This window comes from Salmo trutta, chromosome 29 (assembly GCF_901001165.1).
Source record: "Salmo trutta chromosome 29, fSalTru1.1, whole genome shotgun sequence".
In the NCBI taxonomy this organism is placed as follows: domain Eukaryota; kingdom Metazoa; phylum Chordata; class Actinopteri; order Salmoniformes; family Salmonidae; genus Salmo; species Salmo trutta.
In genome coordinates this window covers 34,734,378-34,760,568 of record NC_042985.1, presented here as the reverse complement: position 1 = coordinate 34,760,568, position 26,191 = coordinate 34,734,378, and the positions used below count along the sequence as shown (strand labels likewise).

General features: G+C 47.7%; 1 protein-coding gene across 1 annotated transcript in view; it reads left to right on the top strand.

Moving 5' to 3' along the window:
- Positions 1–26,191, top strand: part of LOC115167465 (neural-cadherin) — a 205,951-nt gene that overhangs the window by 92,674 nt on the left and 87,086 nt on the right. Inside the window, exons 2-10 of the mRNA XM_029721890.1 lie at positions 1,196–1,393; positions 1,953–2,178; positions 5,269–5,473; positions 9,238–9,349; positions 10,587–10,836; positions 16,372–16,514; positions 22,984–23,156; positions 25,152–25,320; positions 26,064–26,191. The exon at positions 26,064–26,191 is cut by the window's right edge and continues 43 nt beyond it. Coding sequence (XP_029577750.1) covers positions 1,196–1,393; positions 1,953–2,178; positions 5,269–5,473; positions 9,238–9,349; positions 10,587–10,836; positions 16,372–16,514; positions 22,984–23,156; positions 25,152–25,320; positions 26,064–26,191 — 1,604 coding nt within the window. The remainder of the gene's footprint in view (positions 1–1,195; positions 1,394–1,952; positions 2,179–5,268; positions 5,474–9,237; positions 9,350–10,586; positions 10,837–16,371; positions 16,515–22,983; positions 23,157–25,151; positions 25,321–26,063) is intronic.

The following is a 26,191-nucleotide window of genomic DNA, read 5'->3' as shown; positions in this document are numbered from 1 at the left end:
TTGTTGTAAAAAATATAGAGGAAGATAGTGTTTCCAATGACATCATCAACCAATTAGTAGACTATTAGTAGGCAATGCCTACTCATAATTGGTTAAAAAAAATAAGAGGATGCACACTGATGATGTCATGGGAAACACTTTTTCTTCCTCTACATTTTTTACTACAAAACATAGAAACGCTCCATTTTCACATACTGTATGTTGATGTTGGGGTGGTGCTGGAGATGATGAATATGAAGTTAAATAATTTTTTTATGCTCCTTTAACGGCCCTGTTGCAAACAGAATGGATGATTGGGAGTGGATTATTTGATCACAGGCTTCTTTCTTTTCACTTTGTCATACAGGCCAGCAATGTGGAGTGAATGCAATGTTGTTTATCCTCTGTAGTTTCAAGTGTTGTTGTGTTTTCAGGTATTGTTGTGGCAGCATTATGTTATGGGTATGCTTGTCATCGGTAGGGATTGGGGAGTTTTTTAGGATCAAAAGAAATATGAAAGTAACAAAAGCCCAGGTAAAAAGTTAGAGGAAAACTCATCTTAGACTTCTGAAAACCTAACCCTTAGATAGTTTTATTTTTCAAGGGGGCAATTACACACATTTTAATGCCAAAGACACACCAGAATGACTAAAGAGGTGTTGAGTGTTCCTGAGTAGTTCACTCTCAGTCCTGACTTAAATCTGCTTGAAATACAGAGACAAGTTTTGAATATTTCTGTCCGTCAATGATTCCCAACCGAATTAACTGAGCTTGAGCAATTTTAGCAAACACAAGGTATATATGTTGCCCTAATATTTGTGCAAGGTTGGTAGAATCTTGTTAAAAATAATTCAAAGCTGTAATGGCTGCCAAAGGTGGTTCCACCAAGTATTAACATACTGTATGCAATCAATACATCTTTATTTTAATTTGTTTTATTCATTTGGAACATTTTCTAAAATGTTTCTTTCACTTTTAAATGTGGATATGTTGTGTAGATTGGTAGGGGAAAAAACTGTCCAATGGGTGTTTAGACTTTCACTAGCCACTGTACATGCCATTTAGTAGAAGTTTTTATCCAAAGCGACTTACAGTCATGCATGCGTACATTTTCCGTACGGGTGGTCCCAGGAACCGAACCCACTATACTCACGTTGCAAGCGCCATGCTCTACCAACTGAACTACAGAGGAACAATCTCTGCCGCTCCTTTACAGGTCCAGACTGGTACCTGGTACGGCTGGAGCTGACGGTGACTGATGTGAATGACAATGTTCCGGAATGGACCATGGTCCCCTTCCCCTACCTGGCAGTGGTATCTCCCAACGCCCTGGCCGGGTCACTGGTCTACAAGCTCCACGCCCAGGACGGAGATGAGGGCAACAACGGGGAGGTGGAGTACTTCCTGTCTGATGGTAGGTGCTTCCTGTCCAGTGATTGAGCACAATTTCATAGAGTACATCAACTGGCAGCATTGTAATAGAAAGAGAAAAAAAAAACATAATTTTATATGGTTTTATTTGGTTTTATAAACGCTTTTATACCTTTATGCTTCTAATCTGTCATTTCATTAAGATAATCATTTGCCTTATCTTATGTCATATGTTGTGTACAATTGCCAAAGTTCGGCAGAATGAAATTGCCTGTGGGTGGCATTGTATATGTGAATCTGTGCGTCAATGACTCTAATATTAAATTGCATCTGAACTTTCTTTTAAATGCATTTTAAAAGGTGCATTATTGCTGCGCAGCTATCCCACTAATATGGAACGTACCGGACGTTCTGTTCCATGAATGAATGACAGAAAAAAAAGTTGTTGTGGCCTGGCTGGTCCAGCCTCCTTCACACACGTCAGCATAGGTTGAAATCTGTCTTACTGCCCTTCAACATGACCTCTCTCTCCCTTTCTAGTCAGAAAATACCTTCAAATATATATTTAGAGAATAAAATCCTCCGTTGTCTCCTAACTGCAGGTGGTGACGGGCGTTTCGAGGTGGACAGAAAGAGTGGTCATGTTCGGACTACGGGGCTGCCACTTCAGAGGGACAAAGAGTACCTGTTGACAGTGGTGGCTGCTGACAGGCTGGGTAGCCGTAGTCCCCCGGTGGTAGTGTCAGTTATAGCAGGAGCCAGATCACCACAGTTCTCCAACGCATCCTTCACTATTTCACTACCTGAGAACACACCAGAGGGACAGCCGTGAGTACCACACACACACACACACACACACACACACACACACACACACACACACACACACACACACACACACACACACACACACACTCCCATGCGAAGCCGAGGAGGCTGGTTGGAGGAGCTATAGGAGGACGGGCTCATTGTATATACACTGCTCAAAATAATAAAGGGAACACTTAAACAACACAATGTAACTCCAAGTCAATCACACTTCTGTGAAATCAAACTGTCCACTTAGGAAGCAACACTGATTGACAATACATTTCACATGCTCTTGTGCAAATGGAATAGACAACAGGTGGAAATTATAGGCAATAAGCAAGACACCCCCAATAAAGGAGTGGTTCAGCAGGTGGTGACCACAGACCACTTCTCAGTTCCTATGCTTCCTGGCTGATGTTTTGGTCACTTTTGAATGCTGGCGGTGCTTTCACTCTAGTGGTAGCATGAGACGGAGTCTACAACCCACACAAGTAGCTCAGGTAGTGCAGCTCATCCAGGATGGCACATCAATGTGAGCTGTGGCAAGAAGGTTTGCTGTGTCTGTCAGCGTAGTGTCCAGAGCATGGAGGCGCTACCAGGAGACAGGCCAGTACATCAGGAGACGTGGAGGAGGCCGTAGCAGGGCAACAACCCAGCAGCAGGACCGCTACCTCCGCCTTTGTGCAAGGAGGAACAGGAGGAGGACTGCCAGAGCCCTGCAAATGACCTCCAGCAGGCCACAAATGTGCATGTGTCTGCTCAAACGGTCAGAAACAGACTCCATGAGGGTGGTATGAGGGCCCGACGTCCACAGGTGGGGGTTGTGCTTACAGCCCAACACCGTGCAGGACGTTTGGCATTTGCCAGAGAACACCAAGATTGGCAAATTCGCCACTGGCGCCCTGTGCTCTTCACAGATGAAAGCAGGTTAACACTGAGCACATGTGACAGACGTGACAGAGTCTGGAGACGCCGTGGAGAACGTTCTGCTGCCTGCAACATCCTCCAGCATGACCAGTTTGGCGGTGGGTCAGTCATGGTGTGGGGTGGCATTTCTTTGGGGGGCCGCACAGCCCTCCATGTGCTCACCAATGGTAGCCTGACTGCCATTAGGTACCGAGAGGAGATCCTCAGACCCCTTGTGAGACCATATGCTGGTGCGGTTGGCCCTGGGTTCCTCCTAATGCAAGACAATGCTATTAAACCTCATGTGGCTGGAGTGTGTCAGCAGTTCCTGCAAGAGGAAGGTATTGATGCTATGGACTGGCCCGCCCGTTCCCCAGACCTGAATCCAATTGAGCACATCTGGGACATCATGTCTCGCTCCATCCACCAAAGCCACGTTGCACCACAGACTGTCCAGGAGTTGGCGGATGCTTTAGTCCAGGTCTGGGAGGAGATCCCTCAGGAGACCATCCGCCACCTCATCAGGAGCATGCCCAGGCGTTGTAGGGAGGTCATACAGGCACGTGGAGGCCACACACACTACTGAGCCTCATTTTGACTTGTTTTAAGGACATTATATCAAAGTTGGATCAGCCTGTAGTGTGGTTTTCCACTTTAATTTTGAGTGTGACTCCAAATCCAGACCTCCATGGGTTGATAAATTGGATTTCCATTGATTATTTTTGTGTGATTTTGTTGTCAGCACATTCAACTATGTAAAGATAAAAGTATTTAATAAGATTATTTCATTCATTCAGATCTAGGATGTGTTGTTTAAGTGTTCCCTTTATTTTTTTGAGCAGTATATATAGTTAATACTGTTCCATTCAATCCATTCCAGGCATTAGAATGAGCCCGTCCTCCGATAGCTCTTCCCACCAGACTCCTCTGAGTCTCACACATGCAAAGTCACACACTCATGCACGCATGCACACATCCATGTACGCACACACACACACAAACAAACACACACATGTGCACACGTGCATAGTCACACACACACATACACACACGCACACATGGGCTCGCACACACACACGCACGCACATACACACGCGCAAACAAACAATTGCACACATGCACACAAACACGGACAGTCACGTACATACACATACATCATGTAAAACCAGAAGTTATGAAGGTCTTAGTTTAAAAAAAACAAGTCGGCATGAAAATAATTCACTTATATTCACAAATCATTTGAATACATATCCATAGTACCAATTGCCAATGATATGCACACATTATCACACTTTAACAGTGCGCAGTCACACACAATCTCAGACATGTTCATACATAAAACATTATGCATTGAGCCATAAGTTCATATAAATCATGCCTACATAGTTATTCAATACACACACACACTCTATATTATAGCCTGTGACGGTTACTGTAAGGGATTTGACCTTTGGCCTCCTGCCTCCTATATTCTCTCCAGTTGCTTCTCTATTTTGATTGACAGGAACTTACATCACGCGCCCATCAGTTGAAAGAGTAACATCTGTGGGGATTGTTCCTGCTGAGTGCCTGAGGGATGTGTACCACAACACATAACTCCATTGCCGTTGTGGTACACATTACACAAACCAGAAAACATTAGTCCTGTTTCTACATTTCCCGTCTCTCTGTCTCATCGCTAAACTGAATAACCATGTGTTCATCATCTCTCTCTCGCTCTCTCTCTCTCTTACTTTCTCTCTCTTTCTCGCACTTTCTTTCTCTCTCTCTCTCTCTCTTACTTTCTCTTTTTCTCTTTCTCTCTTACTTTCTCTCTCTTACTTTCTCTCTCTTACTTTCTCTCTCTCTTTCTCTCTCTTACTTTCTCTCTCTCTCTTTTTCTCTCTCTTTCTCTCTTTCTTTCTTTCTTTCTTTCTTTCACTCACACGCTCTCCCTTTCTTGCTCTCTCTCTCTCTCTCTCTCTCTCTCTCTCTCTCACTCTCTCTAAACTGAATCACGTATCAATAATCTTCTGTGTTTTGTCAGTACAGTCATTTTCAATGTATGTAGTTCTGTCCTTGAGCTGTTCTTGTCTATTAAAGTTCTATATTATGTCATGTTTTGCGTGGACCCCAGGAAGAGTAGCTGCTGCATGAGCGTAAGCTAATGAGGATCCTAATAAATAAATAAATAATTCCCTTTCCCGCTCCTCTCTCCGGCAGCTTCCTGGCAACTCCAGCCGTGTCCTTCCAGAAGCAACCAATCAGCTACAGCCTGCTCATCAATCCCAGCAGTCTGTTCAGCATGCAGGCGGACACGGGGGAGATCACTCTGACCAGGACCATAGACTTTGAGATGGACCAGCACAGCTTCCTGCTCATGGTCAGGGCCAGCGAGGACCAGGACAGTCTGAGCAGCGCTGCTGAGGTGGGTCCAGTGTCTATTCAGAACAATAACCTAGCATTTAGTTTTAGCATTTGTGTGTATATAAGAGAGAGAAAGAGAGAGGGGGGTGGTAAATCATTGAGAATCACTGGGTACATGGAACAGGGGAGAGATGTATAAAGGGAATCTAAGACTGGAAGAGGGACATAATAAGAGAGACATGATCTGTTATAATGTGGCTGTTTGTGAAAACAATCCTGCAGTGTCCCACTTGCAAGTGTTCTGCAACTGAAAGAGCCTGCATGGTGTGTCTTTCTCTGTGTGTGTGTGTGTGTGTGTGTGTGTGTGTGTGTGTGTGTGTGTGTGTGTGTGTGTGTGTGTGTGTGTGTGTGTGTGTGTGTATATCCAGTCTGGCCTTGGACCCTCTCTCTCGCTCTCTCACACACACACACACACACACACACACACACACACACACACACACACACACACACACACACACACACACACACACACACACACACACACACACACACACACACAGAATGTAATGCCTCTCACAGGGTTCGCTAGGTTTTCCTTCTGATTAGGAATATCAATTAATGGAGCTGCTAAGATGCTTGAACAGAGAGAACACATGGGCAACGGCTACATGAACAAAAATAATGGGAACATGTATGATGTTGGGTGGTCTAGTTTGTTGTCTCAGTGCTGGGGAGATATCCCAGCCTTCACTGCTAATTAAACATGGATGGTGGACCTGGGGGAGAGACTAGAGAATGGCTCCCAGTGTTTCTCCTCTGTGGTGCCCCGCCTCAACATGAGCATCACGCCTAGTTAACGTCAGCAGAAAGACAGACATCTTCACTGCTCAGCCATCCACTGGTCTTCCCTGTCCTCAGGCACAACAGTAGAGCACAGAGCCAAACAAAATGTGGGAACAAACATGAGGGGGAGAGAGAAAAGACTGGCAGCTGCTCCTGAGATCTGTCTAATCCTGCGAGCTTTATATCCAGAAAGAGTCCTCAGTGAATGCCTGCTGCAGTAGAAGAGGGAGGGAGGGAGGGAGGGAGGGAGGGGGTGGGTGGGACAGAGAGATAGAGAGAGAGCAAGAGAGAGAGACGGACAGACAGACACAGAGAGAAAGGAAGAGAGAAGGAGGCTAGAGGAAGGGAGAGAGGGAGGGAGATTCTGGAGGGAGGGAGAGAGAGAGTTAGGCAGAGGCTGGAGGGAGGGGAAGGGAGAAGGGAGAGAGATACAGAGAGAGCCGGGAGGGAGATGTGTTGCTGCCCGTGCTCGTGCCCTGCTCCGACTGCCCACGCTCCTGTCCTGCCTTGTCCAACCCTTGCTGGTCTGCCCATGCCACAGGGCACAGCTGTTCAACGTTCATCACATACCTCCAAAAATGTACAGTCAAGCAGTCAAGCAGTCAAAGCTCCCACCGAAGAGACTGAGTTGTGAAAAGGCCCTGAACTTTGAATCCGCTTTGTTAATTTTCAGGTAGATTCCAAGCGTTTCTCCTACTGCAGGAAATACTTTGTAGCACTGTTAGTTACCTAACCAGGCAGTGACCTGCCCAGCCTCTCCACAACATGCCGATGGGTCCTCAGCCTTATCAGAGCTGACTGGCTCTCACGTCAAATTCAGCCCTCTGTTTCATCACTGCACTGCCCAGCACAACCCTCTCTCTCTCCTTTTCCCTCTCTCTCCTCGCTAGCTGCCTCAGGGAGCTCACATTACTGTGCTTCTTCTAACAGAACAGTTGTGTGCTTTGGTACCGTAGTCGTGGCGTGTGTTAAAAGGGGGTCAGCTGATGTTCTTGTTGTTTTGTTCTTCAGAGAGCGTTCTGACTCTGACATCGGAAGAACGCTCACAGTCTGACTGAGTGTTCTGCTCCTTAGCTGCAGGCTCTGGACTGGAAGAGAACAGCTGTTAATGCAGGCAGGCAGCTCTCCTTACCTTCCCTAATGAATAGTAGAGCAGAGCAGTGCTCTGGCCATGGGGCTGCCGTGTTCGCCCGGCAACACACTGTATTTCATGTCAGTGGTTCTCTCCTAGTAGTCACAGGAGGAAACCAAGGCTGCATTGTGTCTCACACTACAGGTCTCCGTCTGGTGTCTAGCTGGGTTATTAACCTCTCTGGGGTATGTGGGACGCTAGCGTAATAAATATTCGTTTTGTTCGATAAAGTTCATCTTTATGTCCAAATACCTCCATTTTGTTCACGCGTTCAGTCGAGTAATCCAAATGCACGGTGCTCGCGCAGTAAGTTCAGACAAAAAGTCAAAAAAGTTATATTACAGTTCGTAGAAACATGTCAAACGATGTATAGAATCAATCTTTAGGATGTTTTTATCATAAATCTTCCATAATATTCCAACCGGACGATTCCTTTGTCTTCAGAAATGAAAAGGAACACACCTAACTCTCACGGGAGTGCGCGCGATTGAGCTCATGTCATTTTCTCAGTCATCTGATTCCAAGCGCTCTTATTCTCTCCCCATTCACAGTAGAAGCATGAAACAACGTTCTAAAGACTGTTGACATCTAGTGGAAGCCTTAGGATGTGCAAAATGACCCCACAGACACTGTATAGTAGATAGGCAATCACTTGAAAACCTACAAACCTCAGATTTCCACACTTCCTTGTTTGATTTCTTCTCAGGTTTTTGCCTGCCATATGAGTTCTGTTATACTCAGAGACATCATTCAAACCGTTTTAGAAACTTCAGAGTGTTTTCTATCCAAATCTACTAATAATATGCATATCGTACCTTCTGGGCCTGAGTAGCAGGCAGTTTACTACTGGCACGCTTTTCATCCGGACGTTAAAATACTGCCCCCTACCCAAGAGAGGTTAACGGGCCTGGGTAAGCAATCCTAGCCTCTATGTAAATCGGTGAAGTCTGCGTCCCTCCGAGCCAGGATAGGGATGTAACTGCTTCTGACGGCAGATAACAAAGAACAGGCGCTTACAAACGCACACCTTTTGAGCACACCGCTAAGCGCTGACTGCATGGTGTAATGAGGGAGGGGAAAGGTGTGGATTTGGAGGATTATGTTCATTTTGTGTGATCATTTTTTTTTCTCTCTCCGTGGCTGGCGTATCAGTGTGAATTACAGTGAGGAGGACGCCGTAATCCCCTGTTACCTCGCTGCTCCTCTTGCAGAGGAGAGGAAGGGCAGAGGAGGAGGAGGAGAAGGGGTGGAACGGGGAAGGAAATAGCAGCAGCAGAGCATCTCTTCTCTTTTTCATCTTTTTTTTCTCTTATTTTTCTGACCCTGTTGAACCTCTTGGGGGATTGCTTACCCAGTGCTGTGGAGTTTGGCTCTGACTGTTAGTAGTGAAAGGGCAATCTACTGAAAGCAGCTTTTCCTCTCCTGTGATAAACACCAGGGACGATTACTGGCTCTCTCCCCAGACTGGCCACAATCAGACACTTTCAGAAGCCCAGATATGAATGACTCTTGCTCCCTGGCACACCCCAAGCTCAAACCTTTCTGCCCTGCAATGTATTATACTTTACCTTCAACTATATTCACATTTTACTCAGTGTCTCTAGCTCACTTTCTCATCAGTTTAAATAGATTGTATTAGCTGAGCTGTTGAAAGCAATTCATGGTAAGACAGTTCATTAGGTTTAACAATTAATCTATCAAAGGCCTAAAGATAACTATCAAATTACCTGGAGGAGGAGAATAATTTACTCTCTCTCTCTCTCTCTCTCTCTCTGTCTCTCTCGCTCTCTCGCACGCTCTCCCTAAACTGAATCACGTATGAATCATTTTCTCTCCTAATTAAACAGGTGCGCGTGATCATCACCGACGAAAATGACTGTGTTCCTGAGTTCCTGCAGTCCATTTACAGCAAAGACAGTGTGCCGGAGACTGTAACCACGGCAACCTCTCTGCTACAAGGTGAGTGGAGCGATACACGTACGCTCTCTCTCACCCCCTCCACCCTCCCCCCTGGATCACATCTATGAGGACGTGTAAGCTTTCAATGAAATTTCAATGAAAGCTTCTTTTTTTTATGCCCTGTGTGTTGCTCCGACGGTTTAAGGGGAAGAAGCTGAGATTAGGCTCTCGTTCCTGGGATTAGTGGGTTCCCGAACAGGAGGCTGTGATTGTGTCACAGAGAGAGAGAGAGAGAGAGAGAGAGAGAGAGAGAGAGAGAGAGAGAGAGAGAGAGAGAGAGAGAGAGAGAGAGAGAGACTTTACACTGGACATCCGGCTCCATTTTTAGGGCTAGCCCAGACCACAGCGACAAACCCTGGGATTGGCTGAAGTGGATCTGAAAGATTAGATATACATGGATTTAGGCTGGTTTTAAAGCCGAAGTAGCAACATGGTTAACAGCGCCACACAGCATGTTTTATTCATCTATGTCTCCTACAGCTCGGTTCTGTGGTGAGGGCTGAGGAACCAGACCCTTGGAGGCTGTCAGTTAGCCCAACAATCCTTTTAGAGCCTCACTGGCTCAGTATCGATGGATATTCAAATGACCCTCATTGATAAATCAGCAAGTGCATACTGAGGAAATGAAATATTGACTTTGATTTAAGAAGTCTTCCACAGTATATGGATATGTGTCATCAAGGATAATGCTCATATTTGACAGTGTTGTTGGTGACATTTAAATCCACCGAGCTAGGTTCCCGTGGACGGCTCAGAATAATGATTCCTCTCCAGTCAGTACCACGAACCCGTCCTCCCCAATTAAGGTGCCACCAATCCCCTGTATCTTGGATGCGATTGGTCTACATGATACAGTGAGGCAGAGAGTATACTGAATGCAACCTAAGGAGAATAGCAGAATGCAGTAGTTCACGGTGAAAACGACTAGTTAGCGGAAAATATGCTGATCCCAGTCCCAGACACAGCCCTCTCTTTTAGCAAGGCAATCACTCTGACCGTAAACCTACTCCAGTATGTTTTCAACACAAAAAGAGACATTTGGGAAAATGCTATTCCCAACCTTCAATTTGATGCGATACAGAAATGTGTGAACATGCATGGAAAAACAATAGTAATTAAGACTAGGGTTACGTGTTGGACATATTAGCTCTGGTTAGATGATGTTGAAGAAAACAGAGAGATGTCTTTATCTAACCTCCCATCTCCCCCCCCCCCCCCCGTCTCTCCCTCACTCTAGTGTCTGCCAGTGACTGTGACTCGGACCTGAACGCTGAGTTGTCCTACTACACTCTGAGCCCGGACTTCAGCATTTCTCCCCACGGCACGATTTTCCCTGCAGGGCAGCTGGACTATGAGAGGCCCAACCACCTGTATGAGTTTGTGGTGATGGCTGTGGACAAGGGAGATGTGCCCCGGACAGGTACAGCCACTGTACGCATCCGCATGGCCAATGTCAACGATGAGGTCCCAGAGTTCTCCCAGCATGTGTGAGTACAGTACTGCTTCTCCTCTTCATCACTATTAACGTCATTAGTAAGAGCGTGGTTATCAGAATCATCATCATGGCCATCATTGTCAACATCTAAGCAGAATGCCTATTTCATTATTTTTATTATTCATGTATCTCCATTCTCTACTCATAATTTTCCTTCCACCCTGCCTGCTCTTCTTGTTGTTAACCCTCACCCGTTGCCTATTTGTCAGCCTAGGCCATGCCATTTCCCTTTCCTCCGCTCTGCACAGCTGCCTCCTCCCACAATCCAGTGCAGCTGTAGTTTCCAGAATTCCACATGGCTGCCAATTCCCCAAATCCCCTACAGCTGCCGCTGGTCTACAACCAAAACCCCTTCAAGACAAAACACACAACAACAAAAAAAGAAACAGAAACTGCGATTTAAACATCTCTATCTGTCCTGTTCCTCTTGGGCATGTTTCCTGCCCTGTATTAGCTCATCCGCACAGTCCTTTTTTAAAATGCCGCATTACCCTGCTGTTCCGGGCCGATCTGTTGTGATGCATTGAGCTGTTTTTTTTTTCTCCCTCTGGCGTTGCTCTGGCCTGTGGCTCTTTTAATTGGACAATTTTCTGTCAGCTCGCTCTGCAAATTGGTGAGGCAGGTTCAATCAGCCATGCCTTTAGTTGTCGTAGAGAGAATAACGCCAGCACCAGGGCAGTGTGTGTGTGTGTGTGTGTGTGTGTGTGTGCGTGCGTGCGTGTGCGTGTGCGTGTGTGTGCGTGTGTGTGTGTGTGTGCTGAAGTACACGTTTGTTTTTCAGAGAGAGATGAAGAGGTAGGGAAAGAGTTGAGAGAGAGAGAGAGAGAGAGAGAGAGAGAGAGAGATGGAGTGAGTGAGTCAGACAGAGTGAGAGAAAGAGTGAGAGACTAGGGGGATAGAGAGATGGAGAGGGAGAACCAACTGCCCACCAGGGATGTCTGTTTGAATCATTCAGATGAACAGTGGTATGGACCCAGCGTGTGGGTGTGGCTGGATATGAATTGCTGATATGGATGCTCTATGTAAATGACTTAACGTTTAGTTGTTGGGATTAATGTTGTGGTGTGGGTAGGTAGATGGGGTTCTGTGTGCTGTAGTGGGAGGCTGTGTGTGGGTCTGTGTGCGGGGTTATGTGTGATGGGAGGCTGTGTGTGCGTCTGTGTGTGTGTGTTATGATGCTATTGCTGTGTGTCTCTGTTGGAAGACTTGATTTCCGGGTCAGCAGGACCATCACCAGTTTCCCCTCATGCTCTGTCCATTCTACGGAGATCTACAGGGAATTGTCATTGTTAGTCTGCAGATATTCTCTAATGTATAAAACAAGGAAACAGGGAAGGGTGTCTGGTATTAATCGAGTAGCTTTGTGATGGCCGTCAGACTGTTATTTCTACTGGGCTCAATTGGATCAGCCAGTACCATTTGCGACTCGGTTCGCTCCCCCTTTACTGTTCATCGCTATCAGACGAAAACATCATCTCCAAAAACAAACTTTTCATGAAATGAAAAAATAAAACACCATCATTTCCTATTAACGAACATCCAACGAAACTTCAGAAGATATTTTGAATACCTTTTTGTGGGCCGAGGCTCATGAAATGTTCAGCGAATATTGTAGGGAGTCACTGCTTTCAATACATCAAAAAAAAATATATATATTTATTTTTAAAAAAGCCAGAAATAGAGTTATGAGGTTTTCATTGGAAAATGACGTGTTGCTGGTGAAATCGACAAAATGAGTCTTGTCACGCAGCCCGGTGTACACTAAGTAGATCATTACAGGGATTGTTTGCTGGCCGACAGTAACCTGAGTGATGAGTGAATTGGATAGGCAGAGAGATATTTATACATGTATTCACAGAGCCCTGGCAATCTGTTGACATTACAGAAGATGGAGAGATGCTAATGAGCACAAACAACAAGCCAGTCTCGGTCCGGCGCTGTTTGTTTTCTCAGTCGTTAATATGTAATAGATGTTTTGGGTAAATTGGCTAATTATATTGCGGCTGATGTCAGTCATTGTGGAGGGAAATGGGGTTAAGGGTGACAGAGCGTCCGTGTCTCTGGTGTGGTAGAGGCGGGCTGGCTGGTTGGCTGACGGGAGGGAGGATGTAGGAAGACTCTGATGGAGCAGAAGCTGGAGTTTGGGTTGAAATGAGATCGATGGGGTAGATAATGAGCGGGAGAGCTGCGCGCTGTGAGGGGAATGCACAACCACTGTCTTTCTGCCCGGGCAGGAGCCTGCCGCGTTCGCCGTTCACTCACTCACTGCCTCTCCCACAAAATGGTGGCCCCCGCCTGGGAGTTGTCAGTCAGTCCTGTGTCAGAACCCCGTCACCTGGGCTAAAGTCCAATGGCGACAGGTGAGAGAGGGACAGCAGCCTGAGTCGGTGCGCGACAACCTTTGAGCGGCGGAGGCAGGGGATGGAGAGGCGCTGTGGTGTGGGGGATCCTCTCTTTAGTCTTTACAGAAAATGGAGCCTGTGAAAATAAGGTCTTTGAGAGATGTGTTGTGTGTGGGGGGGGTGTAGTGTACACGAGGGTGTCATCTCATGATGGTAAACGAAGGCTCTTTGAGGCTGGTGACAGATTAAAGGTCGCAGGTGTCTGTTGTGCCGTGGCGGTGGGTGTTGGAGCAGGCGGGTGGCATGGGGAGGGGTGAGGGGGTTGAGGGGGGGGGGGGGGGGGCGTCTCCAAGCGGGGACATAAGTCACAAGCATGAAATGCCTGTCGGCACGACTCTGTTACCCATCAATCAGTTGTGTGGGAAAGGACCGGATGACGAGTACAACCGGTCCCCTCTCTCCATCTTTGTCACTCACTGGACACCCGTCCATCTTACTCTCTGCTTCCTTGTCACCGTCATTCTGTCCCTTTTTCTCCTCCCTTTCCCAAACCTCTCTCCATTTGTCAGACAACTGATTTGACATGATCACTGATCATTTTGAATGTATCATTGTAGTTGATAATCCTTTTTTGAGACGTTTTATCGTCTTCATTTGTTCGGCATAAGTTATCATAAGTTGTTGCTCCGTACAGTCATGCCTGCATGCCTATGAAATACAACTTGACAGGGCCCTAATCAAGTGAATGACAGGGCCCTAATCAATTCAAATCAAATGAAAGAAACTGGAACATTGGTTTCCATGGAAATAGAAAGTGCATAATGCTCTTGTGTAAACAATACAGGACACATGAAAAGTTTGTTCCATTTCTGCCCGAAGAAATTCTATCTTGATTGGGTAAGATACAGTAGATCTTCATTGTAGAGCAATTCTGAGCAGCTTCCATCTACTGGCACAGACGGAAAGGAACATAAAGGAAATGGGTGAGTGCTTTTTCAGCAAAATGATTCCTTTTCTACTGACTGAGGAGTGGGAGGAGACGGGTAGCAGACAGACAGACAGACAAGACCGACAGGCTACAGACGGACTCCAGACAGACGAGACCGACAAGTCGACTACAGACAGACAAGACCGACCGACGGACGGACAGAGCACGCTGGCTCGGTAGAAGAGTCCCTCTCTGTCAGTCTGTCAGAGTGAGTCGCTCCTCTGTCTTGTTTCTGCGTCCACTAGCTCTGAGCGGAGTGGAGCGTGGGAGGAATGATGAGCGACAACATACTGTGCCCACATTGAGGCCCTGTTTGTCTTTCCGCTGTTAGACGCACTCACATCCACGGGAACATTTCAATATAGATGAAGCGGGAGGGTGATTGGTGAAAGACAGATGGGAAGACCGCGAGGCTTATATCTCTCTGAGTGTGTGTGTGTGTGTGTGAATGTGTGTGTGTGAATGTGTTTGTTTTTGCGTCACTATGACTGTTTGCTTGAAATAAAATACAGTTCTTTATGTGTGTACAGTCTTATACAGCACGAGTGATTCTGAGAATGGGGGATGAGTAGGAGTCTGTGGGAGTGGGAGCATGGCCGTCTGTGTACCTTTATGCGTGTTCCTGTGTAGAGGAGAGTAAATCAATTTTTTTTCTCAGATCAGTGTAAAGGTCTGGAAGTGTACTTTACGTTACAGGCCTGCTAGATTTTAAGGCCACAAACTGTACAGTATAGTTAGTTTACTGTGGGTATAAAATGAATCACATTTACTTAACAGCAGTAATGAACCATCTTCTATTCTGTCATTACTATCGGGAGCTTCTATCACATAGCCAGTCCTGGAGCCTGCTCTAGGGTCCCAGTCTAGGGGTCCCGGGCAAGGGTTAGCCAACGGAATAGACTGAGAACAGACATAACTGCCCTCCATCGTGCACAATCCCTATTTCCTGTATGGCTTTGTGTCTTCATTGTCATTTTGTGGACTATAATATACAGTATGCGCATAATCAGTGGCCTTGAGTGTCAGCCCTGAAACTGCAAGGTTTGGGGGGGTCATACCAAATACAACACAAAATGGGACCTGATGCCTCTCTGCTCGGCACTCAGCAATCAGGAGATGGATTGTGGGTAAGGCCTTATGACAGACTACTGTACTTGTACATCAAGCTGCCTCATGCTAGATAAACACGAGATAGGCTGCTACCCTTATTGGCTGTTCTGGCTCGGACAAGGCTTACTTACTGGTAACTTTTTTAATGTGCATGGATGACAGGAGTCCTCTCACGTGGCAATGCAGATGTCTGTGTTAGGATACACATGGTTTGGTCTTTATGATTTTTATTTAGGTGACATGTACCGTATGTGCATTATGTGTAAATTGCCTTAAGCCTGCTTACAGATGGGCCGTGATAAACGGAAATTGAACCGCGTTGTTGTTGAACTGCATTGTTTGAATGGTTGACAAAAATGAACGATGCCCTTTGGTAAACCGTGCCGCTCAAGACTTCAGCAAATTCATCTTTTGGTGCCTTCAGTGCCGCTTACGGGACCGCCACGGCCACATGCAAAACTGCTCGTGTTTTGCCGCCTTGCACCCTACTCCAGTTGAAGTCTATGAGCCCTTCGCCGCTTACCGCGGCTCGTCTGTAATCGGCTTTATGTGTGGATCAACCAGGGGGAAAGAACGTGACTGGCAGTGTGAGATCAAGGTGTTCATGCATTATTTGTGTATTCTGTACTTGGCGTATGTACTGTATAGTTATATCTACAGTATACAGTAGGGGTGTGTTTGTATGTTCATGCTGGGCTTGGTTGATTCTCTCCGGAGTTCCTCACAACTCTGTCATCCAAGTCAGTCGTTCTTTCACACTCCACCCCAGCCATTTTGTGTTATCTCTCCACTGTGACAGGCTGCCAACAGCTGTTTACCGACTGCTATCTCCATAGAATTAGGAATTAGAACTCAGGTTGTCTCCACCTAGGCCAACATCAGACACTCAACCAATTCTGTTGTTACCCTCCCCAAAACAGCTTCATAATGCATTCATAAATCTGTTAGAAATGTTAAAGTGATTCAAATGTGACAAGTCTGCAGCCTGGTGTGTTATTCACTCATTTTCGCTCTCACACTCTGGATTGTCGCTGGGGAGACGCGAGGAGAGGTGTTGACTTTGGGATGTCTCTCTCTCTGTCAACAGCTACCGGACCTTCGTCTCGGAGGACGCCGGGCCTAACACACTGGTTGCCACGGTGCTTGCCAAGGACCCCGACGGCGATGGAATCACCTACAAAATCACAACGGGCAACGACGAGGGCAACTTTGTTATCGACAGCCAGAAAGGTGAGACATATTGTTTACTCCCCTCCCTTCCTCTTCCTCAGTGAGTCCTGCTGCTCTCCCTCTTCCCCATCCCTTCTTGTAGATTTTACACTAGATGGGTGAAATGAATTGTCATGAGATACAATTTAGCTGTTGTTTATTTTTAGCGCGGCTGATTTTGTCCTTGCAGATGTCATCAAAAGGTTTGCTCCAATGTCCCGCCTTTAGTCCACCAAGGAAGCAATTTGAAATCGAAAAATGTGTGTGTTATAAAGGCCTAAACTAATTTCATAGCCCTCCCACCCTGGCTAAATTGCACCATTGAATCTGCATATCACATTAAAGGGTAATAAAATTACTTTGACAAATTCAATTACTCTGGAACGTCAAGGTGCACTTTCCTTTGTTCATTTCCACTGATAGTAACTGTCAGCAGAAAGGGGATATTTCTCAACCATATAAAGAAATAAAAGCCATATAACCCTGACTGGTACACAAAACAAATAAACTGCTATTCATCCATGTCACTTCAATTGCTTTAAAAGGCTGTAGAAGCACTCTTCTAAAACGACTGTTCTCACACATGTGGGTGGCATTTTGTTCTGCATTGTGCTTTCGCCTCTAGCATGCATATCGAATGTGTAACTATTATACATGTTAAAATGTTATCGTGCACATCCACGGAGCCCCTATGATAGGCTTCAAGGTCCTTATTGTTTACGGTCGTGTAACTGTCAGACCGGTCTGACTTGGCATCAGTGTATACATCCTGCAGCTACTGTAGGACAAGTTTACACACTATTATTGGACCCTATTATCTCTTACGCTCACCTATGGAGCTGCCTGGGCTCACTAGAGGGGTTTAACCCTTGTATTACTCACATCGTTAAACTGATGATTTACTTAAAAAATATATATATATTTCAAACTATTCCTCACACCTTCTTATTTAGTTCATATCCTTCACGGTTCATACCCATATACCGTAGCACTCATTAGATTAGGAGGTGAAGAACATATTCCGCACGCACGCACACACAAACACACACACACACACACACACACAAGCCCCACCCACATCTCATCACTCTCTCTCCCTTTTAGAGATCAAAGTATTTTATTACTTCTTCTCCACGGATCGTCAAATCTCCTCCACTTTCGCGAAATGTCCTCAATCATTCACGGGAGATATTTTTTTCTCGGGGACAGATGGGCTGTTTTAATTTGACTGTAACTCAGCGTAGAATATGTTTCCTGAGATTTAATACCGTTTCAAGAATTCAAACAGCAAAGTCAATAAGATGATCACCCTCTTTTTGTATTAAAGACATAAATACGAAGCTTCCATTCTCAGCACGGGGGGGGGGGGTATTTACAGAGACGACGGGCGAAATGTTTACTCCGATAAACAGGTAGATCATGTCTACGGTTAATGGGAACGACCCTTCTCCTTTTTCCTTTTTATTGCGTCGTTGGTTGTCTGTGAAGAGCCCATATTGAAGAAGTGTTCTAATTCATCTGCAGGCTGATAAAGAAATCCCCATTGGTGTAGGAGTCGTAATGGTTCATCATGCTGTCCTCCCTCAGTGCCACTAGTTTAGTGGGAGTTTTGCCGTGCTTGTGATGTGAGGTTTATATAACTCCCCCCCCCCCCCATTGATTCGCCCCATATTTCACCCCTTTCTCCGTAGGGTACGTACGTAGTCATTCCTCCCTCAGTCTCTCTGCCTTTCATGGATCCATCCCGCTGTTTTGGGGCCAGACGATGATTAGAGTTGGCGTTGAGAGAGGGGCATCGGCTCCCCATCCCTCCCCCCCTGCCAACCCCCTCCCCTCCATCATACGAAGCGACGTGTGCTCAGTGATCCCTGGAGAAACATCTTCTCCATCTTTGTTGTGTGATGATATGTGCTGGCCGGTGAGACCATGTTTAGCAGGGTGAGCAAGGGCTGTGACGCACACCGCTGTATGCCTCGGCCTGCCTGACCCAGCACGGTCACACACTCACATACACACACACACACACACACAAACGCGCGCACACTCACACACACACGCGTGCTTGGACACACACACACACACACATACATGTATACAAGCACACACACATACACATTCTTTGACACACACCCATGCGCACAAACATCAATTCCATCCCCCACGTACCGAGGGGACACATATCGTATCGAATGGAAGGGACACAGACTATATGCATTTTTTCTTAGAACGTTTTAAAATCTATTTTTCGTTCTATGTCTCAACTCTGGATGACCCTTTTTCCGAGCAGGCTTTGAAGTCATGTCGAGATGTTTATGTCATCTTAAGACATTCTCCTCCTGATAGATACTGATGTACGGTAGGCCTCGCAGGCAGTTGTTTGTTCAATTTGTCACATTCTTCCACAGTGTATTGGTTTGATGTTCCTGAGTGTACACCCAGGTGTGTGCATTCACTGGGTGTGTGTTCGTGCGTGGCTATGTGTGAATATTACCCCATGTGGCACGCATGTGCAACATAATTCTGTGTGTGTGCGAAGCCGTTCTCTCCCTGGGTTGCTGGGAGTATGTGACAGGTCCTCCTGAGGCTACATGCTCTCCTTCAACAGGCCCTTTCTTTATAGGACCAGCTCCCTGGCCTGTGGTGCAGCTAGTCTGTCTCATGTAGGACCAGCTCCCTGGCCTGTGATGCAGCTAGTCTGTCTCTTATAGGACCAGCTCCCTGGCCTGTGGTGCAGCTAGTCTGTCTCTTATAGGACCAGCTCCCTGGCCTGTGGTGCAGCTAGTCTGTCTCTTATAGGACCAGCTCCCTGGCCTGTGGTGCAGCTATTCTGTCTCTTATAGGACCAGCTCCCTGGCCTGTGGTGCAGCTAGTCTGTCTCTTGTAGGACCAGCTCCCTGGCCTGTGGTGCAGCTAGTCTGTCTCATGTAGGACCAGCTCCCTGGCCTGTGGTGCAGCTAGTCTGTCTCTTATAGGACCAGCTCCCTGGCCTGTGGTGCAGCTAGTCTGTCTCTTGTAGGACCAGCTCCCTGGCCTGTGGTGCAGCTAGTCTGTCTCTTATAGGACCAGCTCCCTGGCCTGTGGTGCAGCTAGTCTGTCTCTTATAGGACCAGCTCCCTGGCCTGTGGTGCAGCTAGTCTGTCTCTTGTAGGACCAGCTCCCTGGCCTGTGGTGCAGCTAGTCTGTCTCTTCTAGGACCAGCTCCCTGGCCTGTGGTGCAGCTAGTCTGTCTCTTGTAGGACCAGCTCCCTGGCCTGTGGTGCAGCTAGTCTGTCTCTTATAGGACCAGCTCCCTGGCCTGTGGTGCAGCTAGTCTGTCTCTTGTAGGACCAGCTCCCTGGCCTGTGGTGCAGCTAGTCTGTCTCATGTAGGACCAGCTTCCTGGCCTGTGGTGCAGCTAGTCTGTCTCTTATAGGACCAGCTCCCTGGCCTGTGGTGCAGCTAGTCTGTCTCTTATAGGACCAGCTCCCTGGCCTGTGGTGCAGCTTGTCTGCCTCTTGTAGGACCAGCTCCCTGGCCTGTGGTGCAGCTAGTCTGTCTCTTATAGGACCAGCTCCCTGGCCTGTGGTGCAGCTAGTCTGTCTCTTATAGGACCAGCTCCCGGGCCTGTGGTGCAGCTAGTCTGTCTCTTATAGGACCAGCTCCCTGGCCTGTGGTGCAGCTAGTCTGTCTCTTATAGGACCAGCTCCCTGGCCTGTGGTGCAGCTAGTCTGTCTCTTGTAGGACCAGCTCCCTGGCCTGTGGTGCAGCTAGTCTGTCTCTTCTAGGACCAGCTCCCTGGCCTGTGGTGCAGCTAGTCTGTCTCATGTAGGACCAGCTCCCTGGCCTGTGGTGCAGCTAGTCTGTCTCTTATAGGACCAGCTCCCTGGCCTGTGGTGCAGCTAGTCTGTCTCTTATAGGACCAGCTCCCTGGCCTGTGGTGCAGCTAGTCTGTCTCTTGTAGGACCAGCTCCCTGGCATGTGGTGCAGCTAGTCTGTCTCTTGTAGGACCAGCTCCCTGGCCTGTGGTGCAGCTAGTCTGTCTCTTATAGGACCAGCTCCCTGGCCTGTGGTACTGCTAGTCTGTCTCTTATAGGACCAGCTCCCTGGCCGGTGGTGCAGCTAGTCTGTCTCTTGTAGGACCAGCTCCCTGGCCTGTGGTACTGCTAGTCTGTCTCTTGTAGGACCAGCTCCCTGGCCTGTGGTACTGCTAGTCTGTCTCTTGTAGGACCAGCTCCCTGGCCTGTGGTGCAGCTAGTCTGTCTCTTGTAGGACCAGCTCCCTGGCCTGTGGTGCAGCTAGTCTGTCTCTTATAGGACCAGCTCCCTGGCCTGTGGTACTGCTAGTCTGTCTCTTATAGGACCAGCTCCCTGGCCTGTGGTGCAGCTAGTCTGTCTCTTGTAGGACCAGCTCCCTGGCCTGTGGTACTGCTAGTCTGTCTCTTGTAGGACCAGCTCCCTGGCCTGTGGTACTGCTAGTCTGTCTCTTGTAGGACCAGCTCCCTGGCCTGTGGTACTGCTAGTCTGTCTCTTGTAGGACCAGCTCCCTGGCCTGTGGTGCAGCTAGTCTGTCTCTTGTAGGACCAGCTCCCTGGCCTGTGGTACTGCTAGTCTGTCTCTTATAGGACCAGCTCCCTGGCCTGTGGTGCAGCTAGTCTGTCTCTTGTAGGACCAGCTCCCTGGCCTGTGGTACTGCTAGTCTGTCTCTTGTAGGACCAGCTCCCTGGCCTGTGGTACTGCTAGTCTGTCTCTTGTAGGACCAGCTCCCTGGCCTGTGGTACTGCTAGTCTGTCTCTTGTAGGACCAGCTCCCTGGCCTGTGGTACTGCTAGTCTGTCTCTTGTAGGACCAGCTCCCTGGCCTGTGGTACTGCTAGTCTGTCTCTTGTAGGACCAGCTCCCTGGCCTGTGGTGCAGCTAGTCTGTCTCTTGTAGGACCAGTTCCCTGGCCTGTGGTGCAGCTAGTCTGTCTCTTGTAGGACCAGCTCCCTGGCCTGTGGTACTGCTAGTCTGTCTCTTGTAGGACCAGCTCCCTGGCCTGTGGTACTGCTAGTCTGTCTCTTGTAGGACCAGCTCCCTGGCCTGTGGTACTGCTAGTCTGTCTCTTGTAGGACCAGCTCCCTGGCCTGTGGTGCAGCTAGTCTGTCTCTTGTAGGACCAGCTCCCTGGCCTGTGGTGCAGCTAGTCTGTCTCTTGTAGGACCAGCTCCCTGGCCTGTGGTACTGCTAGTCTGTCTCTTGTAGGACCAGCTCCCTGGCCTGTGGTACTGCTAGTCTGTCTCTTGTAGGACCAGCTCCCTGGCCTGTGGTACTGCTAGTCTGTCTCTTGTAGGACCAGCTCCCTGGCCTGTGGTACTGCTAGTCCAGGCCGTCCACCCTGGTGAAACCAGTCATTCTGACAAACTCTCCCAGGCAGCCTCCTCCATGGCAGTCAGTGGCCCATCCCCACCACACATGTCCTGCCCCTGCCCCCACGCTGTCACATCATATTATAATTGATTACATTTCCCTCTTGACACGGCCGTGCTACAGTAGCGCTCGTACCACGCCTCATTTCGTAGACGGGATGTCTCCTGATTCCCTATGGCTGGTTGTTGTATGGCCCTCAGCATCTCACCCCTCCTCTCCCCCTCCACTCTCCCTCCTCTCCTCTCCCCCTCTCCTCCTCCTCTCACCCTCCTCTCTCCCTCCTCTCACCCCTCCTCTCCCCTGACACTCAGTGTCTTTCATGTCACCCTGTTAGGCAGAGATAGACAGACCATACTGGTCTCTAAAGAGCAACACCGTTAGGGTGTAATATGATTCCATCCAACGCAGACCCTGTGAAAGCCATGGAAATGTTTACAGCACCCAGTGCATTTCCAACGGTTGCATCTGTGCCTGTTTGAGTCTTAGAAGATAAGACAGAATGTATTAAGTGTGTCTGCAACCCACACACACGGTTAGCAAACACCAAGGGCCTGATGAATGCAACATAAAAAAAAAGCATTCGGGAAGAGAGAGGGGGAGAGAGAGGGATGGAAATCTGACGCCCACATTAGGGTTACGGCCAATTGGAAGTGAAGAAAAAGTCACCAAGGCACCGAGGGGAGAGGGCGGTCACCGCGGAGGTGAGACGAACCTCAGTCACACGGACAACAGACATACGCCATCCTTTGTTGTTTTAGGCACCACCGAAGGTGGGATTGACAACTGCCTTTGTTGGATGCAGTCACAGGCTGGCCAAGTGTCAAAGACACTGGGAGAGATGTTGAGGAAGAGAGCGACACGGCTGTTCGACACACCAGATGTGTCAGTCACGAAGAAAGGAGCACAAGCAGACCCTCCGGGGTTGAATTCAGTTCATGCTGTTTCATATACAGTAAAAGGGAAAACCAAGGGCACAATGTGTCCAAAGCGGATAGAACAGCATGTTCTCGCTTTTGCTGCCCTATATAAGTCAGTCAGGAGACCTTGCGAACGCAGAGGTTCACTCGTTCATGGTGAGGTCATGACTTGTCTCTGATTGGTTGTTGCAGGTCTGATCCGGCTGCGCTCCAGCCCACCTCCCAGACTCCAGGGGGTAGAGTACGTCCTGAACGTCACAGCGACCGATGACAACGCCTCTGGCGGCCCCCAGGCCCTCTCGTCCACCGCCCAGGTCATCGTCGGCGTGGACGACATCAACAACAACAAACCTGTCTTTGAGAAGGTAAGCTTCGGTTCTCATTGTCACGGTTCTGATATCTGTTTGGCTCTGACCGCACTCATTACAGCTCATTGTGTTTCCCAGCCTCTGTCTCTCAGCCTTTACTATGGCTGAGAGACAGAGTTCTGAGATGAGCATCAGTACTCTCCTGTTGACTTCCGGACCTTAGTCTTTCTCTCTCCTTCCAAATCGCTCTCGTTTCTCGGTTTCTCTTATCTGTTTATTGCAGCTCCCTCTCTCTCTCTCTCTCTCTCTCTCTCTCTCTATCGCCTCTATTTATTACCTCTCCATCTCCTTCCTCCAGAGGTGTGATTAGCCGGCCGACCCACTCTATTTCTAGATCATCTAAGGGTTTTTAATGAAGTGTTTGAAAGATATGCCGAATCATCACAGCCCTACCTGTTTTCTGCCGATGTTTCAATTTTAAATTACATGAGTTTTGCATTTGAGATATTTGGAGCTAATTGTGCCTCGCACAGTAACGCTAGATAACTCCCCGTAGTCCTGGGAGCATTTTGTACGTGTGCGTGTTTCACATGTTAGGCTGCAAGATCAGCTTCAACCTTTTCATGTGCTCTCACACAGCTCCCTCAGGATTCCCTCGTGCTTTGTTTTTTTGAATTGTTGTAGTTTCTATTTATCTGCGCTAACATGCTCAAACTATAGTTGAACTGAGGTGCGGACAAGACTTTTCCACAAAAGGGGGAAAAAAGTCCAAAGAGTAAAAGTCCAAAGAGAAAGTATTTCAAAAATAAAACACAGCTGGATCACTTTGCCTGTGTGCTCAGTTTTTTCCTCCTCTGTGCAGGCAGCAAACAGCAGGCGGAGAGAAGAGAGAAAGATGCTTTTATGTGGTTTTGTGCCCTTGGCCCTCCTGCTCCTGTGTGTTTGGCTGAGGTTCAGGCAGTTCCTGTGGATTTGTGAGCATCAGCTACTCAGCGACTCCTAAGAGAAGGGCCCCTCCTGGGCCCTTGGGTTGTCTGTGAGAGTGCCATGTCCTGAAGCTTCCTAAGAGGGGGGTAAATGCGGCTGGAGAGGGAGAGGGGGGAAAGGGGGCACCGTTTGAGTTTGAGATCCACCACAGCTCCTCTCATCCCTGACTGGGACTCGCTTAGGGACACCTGACCTCTGAAACACACATTGAATTTGGGCCTAGAAAGACTTTGACTAATGGTTAGAGGAAGGGGTGGCAGAGGAGAGGGAGGAGAGGGAGAGGAGGGTGGAAGATGAGCTCCCTTGTCATTAATTAGATGTCAGAAGTAAGCATCAAAGACGAGCTGCTGAATTGATCTGGGAACTTTTTTTCAGTTTTTTTTTGAAACGCTGTCTCTGTCTGAGGCGCGCCAAAATGAGCCATCTGATGATGGCAGAGAGACGGGATTTGGAAGATTTGACTGTTTTCCCTTCACACACACCGAGCAAGCGCTCAGATGACGATGAGGATAGAAGGAAGGTGTGTGGGCGTCGGAGCACATCCGAATTATCCAGGCTTACTCCGTATCTCTGTGGATCTGCTTCGATGGAATTGATTCAAGGCCGCTTTAATTATAAAACACAGATGAATCTCTACAGAGCAAAACATAGAGGGATTAATGAGAGACAGTTCCTTCCTCAAACCTCTCCTCCCCCTCTCTCTCTCTCTCTACTTCTTCACTTCTCCTTTTCTATAACTCCTTTCAATGATTCACTCCTATCTCTCCGCCCTCGTTCCACCGTCCTTCTCCCTTTTTCCCTTCTCTTTGACTATTTCATAACTGTCTCCCACCCCTGTCTTTTTCATTCCCTTCCACACATGTCCTAAATATACTGAATGACCTTTTTCTTTCATTTCCTCCCCTTCTATGCATCCTAATTTCTCTGCCTCTGTCATTTGGTAACTGGCATTCCTCCATTGCCCATCTTCTTCTCTCTCTCTCTCTCTCTCTCTCTCGCTCTCTCTCTATCTCACTTTCTCCCTCTATCCCACTATCCCTGTCCCTCTCCCCCTTTCCCCCTCAGTGCCAGCAGTACCGGGAGCGGACCACGGTGCTGGAGAACCAGCATGCGGGAACGTTCGTCCTCCAGGTCCACGCCGTGGATGCAGACGAGGGCTCTAATGGGAGAGTCACCTATGGATTCATGCACAAAGACAGCACTGTGCCTGCCTTCAGTATCCACCCAGACACAGGTACGGTACAGTCCAACTTTACTGTTTGGTTGTGGAGCCTAGTAGCATCCCCATAGTGTTTATGTCATCTGGTACTGAAAGGGTTGAGTCTCTGCAGCTCTCGCTGGTGTTTCTCAGTCTCCCTCTCTTTCGATGGTCTCTTTCTCTCTCTATCTCTCTCTCTCTCCTCCTCCTCTCTGGATTGCTTTGGGAACTGCCTTGAAGTATTTCATGAATTCCAAAGTTCAATCTAATTCACTTTAATGACACCCTTTCAAAATGTGCCAGCACTCAAAAGGGGAAGAAAAGACAGCATTTAAAAAATGTTCACAAGCCCTCTTTTAAAAATGAATTGCTTCATGAAATGTAACTGTTCAGTGGACATCAATCATTAACCTTTTATAGGAGAGAGAAAGGACTGAAAGGAGAGGGATTGGATTTGCATGAACTGTGAGGAATCCTCAGAATGGCTTTGATTGAATTCAAGTGCAATTTCCTAAAAACACCAAACATTTGATTATAAACTTTAATAGCACATCCATTACAGTGTACGCACGTCCTTCATTCGTTTATTGAGATCTGTAGTTACACATCATTACATTTGCAAACATGATACATCAGATTCATTCAGTGGCATAGCTAAGACGAAATTGTATAAATAGTAGCCTACACCCTGGCAATAATAGCATTTGAGAAAAAAATTTTGTGTCCAGTCCGCCTTTGTCCTTTGCCATAGCAACCACTGTATAACACTGTTCCCCCAGGTGTGATAGTGACGTCCAGGAAGTTTGACCGCGAGCGACAGCGGGAGTACGCGGTGACGGTGACCGCTACAGACCAGGCAGCAGACCCCCTCATAGGGATCTGTCAACTCAACATCCTCATTCTCGAC